The sequence below is a fragment of the Notamacropus eugenii genome, chromosome 2 (genome assembly GCF_028372415.1).
Source record: "Notamacropus eugenii isolate mMacEug1 chromosome 2, mMacEug1.pri_v2, whole genome shotgun sequence".
Taxonomy (NCBI): domain Eukaryota; kingdom Metazoa; phylum Chordata; class Mammalia; order Diprotodontia; family Macropodidae; genus Notamacropus; species Notamacropus eugenii.
The window spans coordinates 298,106,598-298,120,753 of record NC_092873.1 but is presented as its reverse complement, the minus strand read 5'-3'; the positions used below and the strand labels follow the sequence as shown (position 1 = coordinate 298,120,753).

Below are 14,156 nucleotides of genomic sequence, written 5' to 3'. Positions count from 1 at the left end.
TATCTCCTACTGCCATATCAGAGGCACCTGTTTCAAGCACAAATGGTTGGTGTAGGTCTAGATAATTTAGCAAAGGGTCTCTTGAATGATCTGTTGGTTGGTTGTTGTCCTTTATTCTCAAAGAGGCCCACAATGACATCACTATGTTAGAGTCGATTTATAGTGTGTCCAACTGTGACAATCAGACCAATACAAGCTCAGAAGGTTCTACTACAAGTCAGGTACAAATAGTTCATGTGAAGAGTTGATTAGATTCTCTAAATTTGTGCATTTCACATTCTTTTGAGCTACATCAATTTTGCTTTGCTCATAGAGCACAGTGTCTTCTTTAATGTGAGTATGCCATGCTGGATGGTTCTTTGCCAGCATCTCCCATATCATGCAGTCAATTTCAAAGTTCTTCAGAGGAACTGTCACAACCTCCAATGGAATATAAACTCCTTGAGGGCAGGAACTGTTTCATTCTTGTCTTGGCAGTCCTGGTACCTAGCATCATGTCTGGCACATAGAAAGCACATAATAAATGTTCATTGGCTTCTCGATTATTCTAAAGACTTACTCTCACAGCTTTATGACCAGTGATATTTAAGCAGATTTATTAGAGGGACTTTCAGGGTCAAGGAAATGCAACTTAGTGGCAATTCTAAGAAGTGCTGGATGTCTTTGGTTGTTATGGTATCTTCCACTGAATCTCTATTGGAAAGAACACTAGGCTGAGAGCCTGAGTGATAGCCCTGGCTCTGTGAAGAAACTTTGTTACTTGGAGCAAGTAACTTTGTCCCTCTAGACTTCATTGTTTTCACTGGTATATTTTACTTGAGATGCCTTAACTTTATCTTCATCTAATTTTATCTTCATCTAATTTTACCTTCTAAGTATCACTTGGACCTGGTAGAATGAAAGCTGTGGCTAAGGCTCTGGATGGGTATATCTTAGTCACAAGAAACAGTATAGGAAAAAAGAAGGGGTGGGACAGCATAGAAGCATACTACAGACCACCTGGACAAAAAGAAAAAATAAGGAGTTTAAAAAAAAATCACAATCCTGGCACAGAGACATAATATAGTTGTGATGACGATTTCAATTACCCAGACATAGGAGCATTTTGTGCCAAAAACAGAGTAGTTTATAACTTCTTGCTTGCCTTAGTAATGATTTTATCTCTTTAAAGGTAAAGGAAACAATAAAGTAAGATTTTATCCAGAATCTTAGTCTAATTATCAGGGAGGAATTAGTTGCTGGTGAAACCATGGGTGAAGTGACTACTCCATTAGAGTTTGTGATCGAGAAGTGGAAATTTCAGTAGTCTGACCAACACCCAACACTTTAAGAAAACAGATTTCATCGGGTTAAGGAGAAGGCTAGTTAGGGTCCTATTGACTAAGAAGCTTCAGAGAAAGTCATCCTAAGAAGAATGAAAGAATTCCAAGAATGAAATTTTGAATGAAACAATGCCATTTGGTTCTTGTTTGAAGAGACCAAGGTGCATGCACAGAGAACCTACCAACCAAATTAGATATTTGAAAGACATAGGCAGAAAATGAGCAAGGTCACCTAACAGAAGATGAATGAAAGCAAAATACTGATCCTATAAAATTAACATCAGGAATACTAATTCAGAATGAACTTTAAAGAGCAGTGAGAAAAACTGGAGACCACAAAATAGATTTTTGGCAAAGCTAAATTAGGAGAAAATGAGGACCAAGGAAGAGATTGTCATAGGTGTCTAGATCAAAGATAACTGATAACAAAGAGAAGATAGAGCTATTTAATTCTTATATCATTTGCTTTCGCAATAAAGAAGAATGACCTTTACCCTGAAAATAACTGAACAAAAATGATGGGCAAGGATCTTTTACACAAATAAGGAGGTAGTAAGAGAGTTCCTTGCTACTCTTAATAAATTCAAGTCACCTAGCCCAGATTAACTACATCCTTCAGTCCTGGAAGGGAAAAGATGGCATTGCTGAGATATTGACAGTGATTTACGAAAGAATAACAAAATACAAGTGAGAGGTATCATGAGATTGAGAAGGACAAATGTGATGATTTTAAGAAAACAGAGCAAGTAAGTGTGTAAAGGATAGGTCTGGGAATCTGATTCAAATTCCTGGGAAAATTCTCAATAGGGATTCTTAAAGGGATGGTTGGCTAACATCTAGGAATTAATTACACATTTGATGCATTTGACTGAATCTAAGAATATGAAATTTAATAGGGATGACTGTAAAGTTGTGCTCTTCTGTACAAATAAATCAACTTCACAAACATAAGATTGGGAGAGGCATGGTTAGATAGAAATTTTTCTGGAAAAAAATCTGAGAATTTTAGTGGCCTACAAGTTGAACATGAGTCAGAACTGTGATGGGGCAGCCAAAAAAGTTAATTGGACCTTGGGCTAAATTAAGAAACCAAAGCTTTCTGAAACAAGTAACAGTCTAACTGCACTCTACTCTCAACAGACCCCAACCTGTGCACTGTATTCATTTCTGAGCACCATTGTTTTAAAGGGTCATTAATATGTGGGAGGGTGTCCAGAGGAGCACAACAAGGATGGGGAAGGTCTTGAACCAACACCACATGAGGATGAGTTGAAACAGCTGGCTTTAACTCAGAGAAGAGAAAAATTATGGAGGACATGATAGCTATCCTCAAGTATTCAAAGGCTTGTCATACGGAAGAAATGTTAGGTTTGTTTTGTTTGGTCAAGAGTGAACAAGGGTCATTTTATACTGGATCTCAAGAAAAACATCTCAACAATTGGTGTTGTACCAAAGTGGGGAAGAATGCCTGGAGGGATGGTGGATCTTCTCTCGAAAGATCTTCAAGTAGAGGCTGGACAACTATTTATTGGGTCTGTCATTAGGTAGTGAGTCTTTTTCTATATGAGTTGGACTAGATACCTGCTAAAGTATCTTCCAAGCCTAAAAATCTGTGTTTCTATAACTAATCAATCAACAGTCATTTGCTAAGTATTTAGTATGTATCATCTATTTCACCTACCCACTGAGATCTATCACTGAGGGAAGCAATGTGGGTTTCCCTCAGGTCAGCTGTTGAATTAATAATATCACTTACTCCCAGAATTGTTGTAAAGATAAAATGAAATAAATTTTGTACAGTATTTCATAATCATTAATGTGCTATATAAATGCTATTGTCATTATTATTATGTTATAATTTATCAAGAAACAGATGCCACATTGATATTATTATATTTGTTCATGTTTCTACAGGAAAGGGTCACAAAAATACATCTCTTTTATTACAAAAGGGTGACTCTCATGACCAAACATCTAATCAACTCTCAGGAACTGGGGAAATCCAGGTGGGCACTTGGTTTACTACCACACCTTCAGGAACTCGAATTGGCACCAAAGGATTAGAAAGGCTACCAGACCTGACACCATACTTGTCCTTTCAGGCTACAGATCCTGTTGATGGAACGGTACTGTACATTATTTGATTCCTTCACATTCTTCTATGAAATCTCTAAGCTTGCTAGGGTTCCATTAGCATTCAATGCCAGGTCCTGACTGCCTCCAACATGGGTGAGGCAAAGAGAATGGCGCAAGCCTCAAAAAAGGCATTACACAGTCAATTCAATGAGAACTGATCAACCCCCTAGGCACCATGCTAAACACTGGAGATACAGAGGAAAGCAAAAACCATGCCTGCCCTCAAGGAGTGCACATTCTAGTGGAAGAGATAACATGCAAACAAAATGATATATATGGAGTATGTATGTACATACAAGATGTATTTAAGGTCTATATATACATACACACAAGATGCATATGGTTTGTGTATATACATACATATAAAATGTATATGGGTGTGTATATACACACATATGAGATGTATATGGGGTATGCATATACATACACACTTACATGCAAGATGCATACAGGGTGTGTGTGTATATATGTATATATATATATATATACATGCATATAAAATATATACAGGGTATATATACATACACACACACACATATATATATACACAAATGAGATATGACATATGGAGTGTGTGTATGTGTGTATACACATTTGAGATGCATATAGGGTATGTATATATACATAGAAACAAGATATATACAAGACATATATATACAAACATACAATATGTATATGGGGTGTATAAATATATATCTACAAGATGTGTACAGGGTAAATTGGAAATAATCTTAGACAAAAGGCACTAGCCTAGGGAGAAATAAGAAAACAGAATTTCAGTTGAATCTTGAAGAAAGTCAGGGCAACCAGGAGGTGGAGACAGAGAGCATTCCAGGAATGTAGACTAGTCAGTGAAAACACAGGGATGTAGGAGTTATTCAGGAGTATTGTACAAAAAGAATAGCAAAAAGGCCAGTGTCACTGGACCATAGAGTACTTATAAGAGAGAACAGCATAAGAAGAATGGAAAGGAAGAAAGGGAGCAGATTATGAAAGCCTTTAGAAACCAAAAAGAAGATTTTTCTACTTGCTCTTAGACATGATAGGAGACTACTGGAATTGATTAAATGGGGTCAGATGTACCCTTCAGGAAGATTGCTTGGGTAGTTGATTGAAGGTGGACTGGAGCACAGAGAGACTTGGTGGGAAAGACCAACCAGCAAGTTATTTCAATAGTTCAGGTATGAGATAACAAAGGCTTAAACCAGGGTGGTGACTGAATCAGAGGAAAGAATAGGTCATATATGAGAGATCTTGCAAAAAGAGATGACAGAACTTAGCCTTAGATTGTATATGTGGAGTGAGAGAGAGTGAAAAGTAGAGGACAACCCAGATTGCAAGCCTGGGTGACTGGGAGGAAGGTGGTACCTTTAACACTAATAAGGAAGTCAGGATGTGGAGAAGGTTTTAAGGGAAAGATAATGAGTTCTATTTTAGACATGTTGAGTTTAATAAGATGATGGATGATGGATGATGGATGATGGATGATGGATGATGGATGATGGATTATGGATGATAATGATGACAAAGAAGATGATGATGATGATGATGATGATGATGATGATGATGATGAACATGATGATATCAACAGTTAGAATTCAAATAGCATTTGCATAGCACTTTACAAATATGTTACTTGAGTCTCACAACAACCCTGGGTGGTAGATGCTATTATTATCCCCATTTCACAGAAGAAGAAATTGAGGCAGACATAGGTTAAGTGACTTGCCCAGGGTCATACAGCTAATAGATATCTGAGGTCAGATTTGAACTCAAATCTTCTCAACACCAAATCCAAGACTATGCAGTTGGGGGATGTGAGACTGAAGGTCAGGAGAGAGTTTAAGGCTGGACAAATACATCTAAGAATCATATGTGGGGAAAAAGCACACACTTTCTAAAGCACTGCCCCAAGCACAGTCAAATATCTGTAAAAAATAGCTCTAAACAAATTCTGGAGCTGCAGAACCTACAGAATGACAGAGTGAAGCAAATCTCCAGCCTGAGACAGCCTAGAAGGGCACCAGGACATGTCTACATGCCACACGGGGGGCAGGACGCAGCCCAGCATGGGTTGCACTGACACAGACAAGACCTGAGCAGGCCTTGGGGACCCTGAATCTCTCACACTTGTGGTGGTTTCCAGACTTCAGGACCCCAAAACGCTGAAGACAAATTGGAAGGTTAGTGGAAAAAACCTGTGGGACCAGTGTGGGAGAGTGGAGTGGTCCAGCCCCAGCTCCAGGGCAGCAGAGGGGGAAGAGGACAGAGGAACCCACAGCAGCCATAGCAGCAGAAGAGGCACAGACAGTGACTGTTTATAGAGTTCTAGGCTCACAGATTGTGGGGGGATCCAGCATCTGACAGTACACCCACCTATCCCTGCTGGAAGCAGAGATCTACTTTGACAAAGAGTTCAAAAGTCAACTAAATGGCTAGGGAAATGAGAAAAACCAAAAAAAGAATCAGACTATAGAATCTTACTTTGGTGACAAGGAAGACTAAAACACTCAAACAGAAGACAATAATGTCAAAGCTCCTCCATCCAAAGCCTCCAAGAAAAATATGAATTGTTCTCAGGCCATGGAAGAACTCAAAAAGGATTTTGAAAATCAAGTAAGAGAAGTAGAGCAAAAATTGGGAAGAGAAATGAGAGTGATGCAAGAAAATTATGAAAAACAGGTCAACTGCTAGCTAAAAGCGACCCCAAAAAATGCTGAAGAAAATAGCACTATAAAAAATAGACTAACCCAAATAACAAAAGAGATCCAAAAAACCAATGAAGAGAAGAATGACCTAAAAAGCAGAAATGGTTAGATGGAAAAGGAGGTCCAAAAGCTCACTGAAGAAAATACTTACTTAAAGATTAGAATGGAGCAGATGGAAGCTAATGACTTTATGAAAAATCAAAAAATTATAAAACAGAACCAAAGGAATGAAAAAAATAGAAGATAATGTGAATATCTCATTGGAAAAACAACTGACCTGGAAAATAGATCCAGGAGAGGACATTTAAAAATTATGGGACTACCTGAAAGACATTATCATAAAAAGATCCTAGACATCATCTGTCAAGAAATTATGAAGGAAAACTACCCTGATATTATAGAACCAGAGGGTACGATAAATATTGAAAGAATCCATTGATCAGCTCCTGAAAGAGATCCCAAAAGGAAAACTCCTAGGAATATTGTAGCCAAATTCCAGAGTCCCATGTCAAGGAGAAAATATTGTAAACAGCCAGAAAGAAACAATTCTAGTATTGTGGAAATATAATTAGGATAACACAAGATCTAGAAGCTTCTACATTAAGGGATCACAGGTCTTAAAATATGATATCCCAGAAGTCAAAGGAACTAGGATTAAAACCGAGAATCACCTACCCAGAAAAACTGAGTATAATACTTTAGGGGAAAAAATGGTCATTCAATGAAATAGAGGACTTTCAAGCATTCTTGATGAAAGACCAGAGCTGAATAAAAAAATTGACTTTCAAACACAAGAATCAAGAGAAGCATGAAAAGGTAAACAGGAAAGAGAAATCATAAACGACTTACTAAAGTTGAAATGTTTACATTCCTACTTGGAAAGATAATATTTGTAACTCTTGAGACTTTTCTCAGTACTAGGGTAGTTGGAAGGATTATATACATATAAACAGAGGGCACAGGGTAAGTTGAATAGGAAGGGATGATATCTAAAAAAATAAAATTAAGGACTGAGAGAGGAATTTATTGGGAGGAGAAAGGGAAAAATAAAATGGGGCAAATTATCTCTCACATAAAAGAAACAAGAAAACTCTTTTTCAATGGAAGGGAAGAGAGGAGAGGTGAGAGGGAAAAAGTGAACCTTACTCTCATCACATTTGGCTTAGGGAAGGAATAAAAATTTGATATGAAAATCTATCTTACACTATAGGAAAGTAGGGGAGAAGGGGACAAGTTGGGGTGAGGGAATGATAGAAAGCAAAACAAATGGGAGGAGGGCATAATTAGAAGTAAATACTTTTGAGGAGGAATAGGGTCAAAAGAGAGAATAGAATAAATGAGGGGTAGGATAGGATGAAGGGAAATATAGTTAGTCTTTCACAACATGACCTTTATGGAAGTCTTTTGCATAACTATACATGTATAATATACATCAAATTGCTTGCCTTCTCAGTGGAGATGGATGGGGAGGGAGGAAGGGAGAGAAGTTGGAACTCAAAATTTTAAAAATGAATGTTAAAAATACTTTTTACATACAACTGGGAAAAAAGATATACAGGCAATGGGGTATAGAAATCTATCTTGTCCTCCAAGAAAATAGGGGGGATGGAGATAAGAGAAGGGAGGGGTGTGATAGAAGGGAGGGCTGATTGAGGGGAAGGGGTAATCAGAATGCATGCTGTCTTGGGGTGGATGGAGGGGAAAGATGGGGAAAAAATTTGGAATGCAAAATCTTATGGAAATGAATGTTCAAAACTAAAAATAACTAAGTAAATTAAAATCTTATGATAGAGATTGTAATTGAATCCATGAGAGCTACTAAGATTGCCAAGTGACATAATCCAGGGGAAGAAGAGAAGTAGGCCAAGGACAGACTCTTGTGACATCATCAAAAATGTAGCTGTCCCTGACCTTATAACAAAATCATTCTTAACAAGGCCTTTGGTTTATTCAGCACCTAGGACTTGAGGAAACATATATCCCAGTGCAGCATTATCCAATGTGAAGACTTTTTTTTCTCAAGGATATATACTTTCAACACTGGAGTTCCCAAACACAGAAACACAAAGTTCCCTACATAATCAGAGTCCCTGGAGCTATTCTCCCCACTGTAACAAAGTCTCCCCCAATTCACTTGCTCCACTTTCTTCAGAAATGTACAGCTATGCCAGCACAATATAATAGAGCATCATAAAAACTAGAAGCCTAGGCTCTCCCTGACCCCAGGAAACTCTCTTAAGACCATGAGGCACAGACATGGAGCTGATCTCTATTGGGGAGAGGATTTGCATACTGATAAAAATCGCAGGACTGCCCTCCCTCCAAAAGAGAGGAGAGTCACCAGAAATGAGCTAGTAGAAAGTGTGATAGCAAAACACAAAAATTATAATAGACAGGATGGTTGGATGGTTGATTGTTGTCCTTCGTTCTCAAAAAGGACCAAAATGAGCAGTGGGATTTGGCAGCCCCCTGGGTGTCTGGGCAGCCTTTTATGGATCACACTGCTCACCTCTTGGTGTGAGGAAGAGGCTATAAAAGGTACCCTAAACATTTTCTGCTTCACCCAATCCTGGCCTGATTACTGCAGCAGGCAGAGAATTCCACTCTGCAGCTGAAACACACACACACACACACACACACACACACAAATGGTACAAAAATGTCTCCAAAGATGATTCCCCTCACCATTGGCACATGGAATTTGCATACACTTATAGATAAAGACAGGAAAACTGGGCAAGAGGTGTGGTGCACTAGTAAGTGGGCTGTATTTGGAGTCTGAGGATCTTAGTTTCTTACTATTTCTGTGGCTTTTGACAAGGCATTTCATTTCTCCAGGCTTTCCCATTTTTACCCACTGACCCCCATGCCTGCAATACTCTTCCTACTCAACTCTACTTCCTTACTTCCCTATTTTCCTTCAAGTCCCTGCTAAAAATTCCACTTTCTGTAGGAAGCCTTTCCCAATCTCACCTAGTCCTAGTGCTTTCATTCTATTTTCTCCAACTTATCACACACACACGCACGCATACACACATTCATGCATGTGTATATATGTGTGAGTGTAGCTTGTTTGTACATAGTTGTTTGCATGTTATCTTCCCCACTCAACTGTAAGCTCCAGGACTGCCTCTTGCATTTCTTTGAATCTCCAACAGCTAGTACACATAGTAGGTGCTTAATAAATGTTCACTGACTATCTGGTTTTGGACCACAAAATCACTGAGGTCCCTTCTAAATCTAAAAATCTGCAATTAGGCAGACCCTCACATAATTTCTTCCCTCTTCTCATCTGATTTAAGTGGGAAGTTCTTTCCAAGCTTTGCCCAAAGTCCTGTGAACAAATATTATGCACCACCTTACTTATAAGTTACAACCATTAAAAAAACTCTAGATCTTACTATGGTCATAATGAGCCATTAATTGCCATTGGGCGATCTAAGGTCAAGAGGTTGATCATCCACTGTGCCTTCTCCATCCAGGTGATGACAACTCGAGAGGACAAAGTGACTATCGTGATAAAAACTGATGGGACAAGGATAGTGGATCATGCTGATGGCACTCGAATCACAACCTTCTATCAGATTTATGAAGACACTATTGTGCCTTCAACTGACCAAGAAGCAAGTAAGTTTACATCAATTGACTACCATAGACAATGAAGGTTCTACATGGTGTCTTGCATTTCCGCTTCATCAGAACATCATCAGACTTTTACTTGCTCTGATCCTCACAGATGCACACTTAGCATCATTATATTCACTACTATGATTACATTTAACCTATAATCATTAATACCAATAAGCCACATGCCAGTTCATACCACTCCATGTTGCCCACTTGGCCAGGTGGTCTAGAGTAGACTCTCACCAAAGCGTGACTTCTGAGTTTCCTTTCTTTGATCATTACACAGAGGTGCAAATGTACCTAGTACACAGTGCTTCTCTGCCATACTGTGCTCCAAAATGTTCTTTTGGAATAAGGTGCATGTACCACTGCCATTAGTCTACTCAACAATCAATCAATTGACAAATATTTGTGAAGTGTCTCTTCTGTACAAGCTATTACAAAAGGTTCTGGGAGTTCAAATACAATTTATGAAATATTCCCCTACTCCCATCAGCCACAACCTCAGTGATACCTAGGAAATCATAGGCTCATAAAGCTGGAAGGAAACTCGGAGATCCACTGGTCCATCTCCCTTGTTTTACAGGTGGTGAAGAGTTTAAGTGAGCTGTCCAGAGTCCTGCAGGCAGACTTACCGCTTCTGTCTCCCAATCCAGGGCTCTTTCCGTCTTTGCCACCGTGCCTTAAATTGTCAAGTTCGCTTCCATAATCTCTCCATACTCTTAGTATTGGCAGTGTATAGCTATCTAAGATCTTGAATGCTGTTATCTGCCCCTTCTTCTCAAACTATTATGTCTTGTGAATTACTGGGAAATTCTATTATTGTTCCTCTATCTTACTGTTTTATAGGATATGAAGTCATTGAATTGGGTCACTTTTCTCCCCATTCTCTTCATTCTCAATCCAAAGTTTTCTTGATCAGATTAGCAAGCCACCAAGCAAATGCATTCTTTCAGACCTGCTTGAGAGCCACATCATAACATGTCAAAAGCCCATTATTCCTGTGGCTTCTATCCAGAAAACCAAAACCTGTTCTCTGACTTAAACTTCTCTAAATTTTCATTTAGATCCATACAAATTTATAGGCTGCTAAAGCTATAAGGAACCAACCAGATCAGTGTAACTCTTCCATTGTACAAGTAATAAAGTCAAGGCTCAGAGCAGTGGTCACTTGCTCTAAGTCACACAGCTAGTAGGTGGCTGGGCTGGGTCTTGACCTCTGGTCCCCAATAGGCTACCATACTTTCCTTGTCCTCCTTTCTTTTATTAAGTCCTTACCCTCAGTAGGCAGAAGTGATGAGCATACTAGTTTTGCTTTCACCTTGGGATTTGTGTTCAATTTGATGTGTCCAATTAGTGAACACACCAGCTCTGTTTTTATCTTGGGGTTTGTGTTTAATCTGAAAACAAATGTGTTTGAGAACATATTCCTTTATTTGCTTGAACATATTAAACATTGCTTCCAATGCTAAGAGCAGTCTTGGCAGAAAAGAAATGACCTGTCCTGAGGCCCAGGGCACCAGAAAGTCATGCATTGTGAAAGAGGGCATCACAAGCAGGATTCCCAGATCTCCTCTCTACCTTTCAGTCATGTGCTTTCCAAAAGAACCCTGCAGAATGAAGAATGAAGTCAACCACGACTTCCTCTATTTGCCCTTAGATGAATCCTCATGGTCCATCACCAGGCAAGTGAAGTGTATGCGAATAGAGAGCCCCAACTATGCTTCTGTTATTACAAACTGTGAGGACAGCAGCTGCTGTGCCACTTTTGGAGATGGGACATCAATTATTGCAAAGCCACAAGGGACATATCAGGTAAGCCAAGATGAAAGGTGGATATAGTTCTAATTGTATGAGTGAAGCCTCCCAATGATCCTTTGCCTTCCAGATGTTCCTTTCATACTCTTTTCCATGTGTAGCAATACACTAGTAAAAATAAACCATTGTTGCTGATATTCTTCTTAACTGTCCTTTAAGATATGTAAAGACTCACATTTATGTAGTGTTTCAACAAACATTGATTAAGAACTTACTAGATACTGCACTAAGCACTAGGGATACAAAGAAATTTTTTTAAAAAAACAGCTCTGCCCTCAAGGAACTTACATCCTAAAGGTGGAGAGCACATGTACCTAAATAGGTATAAACAAAATACATATAACTGGAATGGACCTTGGGGTTCATCTAGTCCTTATTTTGCAAACGAAGAAACTGAAGCCCAGAGATAAGAAATGATTCTCTCAGGGTTGCCCAGGTTGTAAATGATAAAGTTGGGATTCAAATCCTAGTCCCTTTGACTAAATCCAAACTTCATAGAACAAGTTCCCTTAATAAAAGGATTTGTTCTGTAAAACCTGGACTCAGTCAAAAGACCTAACCCAAGAATCTAGAAGGTCATGTGTGACCTCAAGGCTGCAGGTTCCCTACCCGAGAGCTAGACAAATTGGTGGGTTCTACTAAGCAGCAGAGAATGGCTCTATTATTTGAAGACCAGTTCAGTATAAAAAGTGACCATCACCAGCAAGTTGGTCACTTGCTGATGAATTTTTTGGCAATAACAACCTATGAAACAAAGGAAACTATAAGACACACTCTGTCCTATGGAGTTTCCTTTCATTTCCACAGTAATAGTCACCAAAAACAGAGCATTTTATTTATGCCTATTTATGTACATGTGTTCTCCACCATTAGGATTCCTTGAGGGTAGGGATGTTTTAAAAAAAATTCTTTGTATCCCTAGCATTTAATACAGTGTCTACTAGACACAGAGTTCTTAATCAATGCCTGTTGGCTTTCTTCTAAAGTATGCTAAGAATCATGCCAATTTTAAGGTGTCTCTAAATGTTTACTTAACTTCTGGTGCTTAAAATGTAGAATCCTTAGCTACTCAGTGGGTGGATATGCTACAGGAGGCATTGAATCATATGGACATTCTTGCTTTAAGTGAAATCAGAAAAAAAAAGCCACAGTTAAATGGAAAGATGGTTCACAAGTTCTTTAAAGATAAGCAAGAGTTGGTTTCATCTACCTCCAAAAGCAAGACATATCATTTCATAGGACTTCTGAACATCTCACTTTGAAGAGTTCTCAGTGAACAAGCAGAAGCAAACAGACAAACATAAAGAAAATTACAGCTTATATGCCAACATCTATTGTGAAAGGAGACAAAGACATTCTATGAAGAATTGGACAAGACTCCCAAGTCAACATTAGCCTTCATGCTCTAGCTTTAGTGAGATGCAGAATGAAAATGTCAAAAAGAAAATTAAGTTCATTATCAAGAAATGTAAAAAGTCAAAGGTTTATTCAGAAGTCTCTTGCATATATATATATGTATATATATATACATACATACATACATGTATAATATTTTCTCCAATAAAAGAGCTGAAAGGCACAGGGCATTGTAAATACTAAACAACATCATTTTTTAAAAATTGATTATTTTTAACATCAAAAATTAACCAGTTACTGACATAGAAATCCTTTAAGAATCAACTGTTTGTATTCAGATAGAGCATCAACTAATTAAACCACATAAATATCCAAAGCAATACCAAATTCAAGGAAAGGGAGAAAATGAAAGGATAGTGGGTGGGATTATAGCATCTCCAAATTGATCTCAGAGGCCACTGTCCAAGGTAGTTGATTCTACTTTTTAGTAGTTCTAATTATTAGAAAATGTTTTCTTTATCAACCCATCCACAAGCATTTATTAAGTGATTGCTATGTGCTAGGAAGATAATTAGATGATAGAGATACAAAGGCAAAATGAAATAATCTTTGTCTTCACAGAATTTACTCTATTGGAGGAAATAAATACATAAACAAATTTATAAATACAAAAAGTAATTTGTAGGGCACTAGCATCCAACAATAGCTGAAGGGATCATCTGAATCACCTGGGACAAAAAGGAGGGGGAGCTCTCAGTGAATGCCCTCAATATTTTTCAGTAAAACTTGAGTTTCTCAGATGGGAGAATGCCTAGAAGGGGAGCCATAGGTATGTTTCATGGAAACCATGAAAAGGTTTGCAAGAGCCACTGTGGTGAATGGAATAGTAAATTAATTAGGGAGGTCTAAAATAATTGCCCAGCTTCAATGAAAGCCCAGTTGAGCTTGTGTAGCATAAATTTATAGTGTATCCAATCTGAATAGTTGCACGGTTTTCACCGTCTTTGTTCAGCAGCACAGGCGTAGGAACTAAGGCATAGGAACTACTTAGTGTTAGTGATCCAAGACTTGATCTTGGAAGGGCACAATTAGTAATATGATCAGGGGGCAAGGGATTCAAGAGAGTAGTGTAGAGTTAAGCTGGTTCACCTAGAGGTCAAGATGAGGAAAGGTAAAGAATATAGCTAGT

At 38.4% G+C, this 14,156-nt stretch overlaps 1 protein-coding gene across 5 annotated transcripts in view; it reads left to right on the top strand.

The window, feature by feature from the left end:
- SPAG17 (sperm associated antigen 17) overlaps window positions 1-14,156 on the top strand; it is a 258,218-nt gene that overhangs the window by 191,378 nt on the left and 52,684 nt on the right. For 4 of the 5 annotated variants that reach the window (XM_072644500.1, XM_072644502.1, XM_072644499.1 and 1 more), the window contains 3 exons: window positions 3,237-3,448; window positions 9,649-9,793; window positions 11,382-11,608. In XM_072644500.1, the coding sequence (XP_072500601.1) occupies window positions 3,237-3,448; window positions 9,649-9,793; window positions 11,382-11,608 (584 nt within the window). The remainder of the gene's footprint in view (window positions 1-3,236; window positions 3,449-9,648; window positions 9,794-11,381; window positions 11,609-14,156) is intronic. The other variant, XM_072644501.1, reaches the window with a different exon arrangement.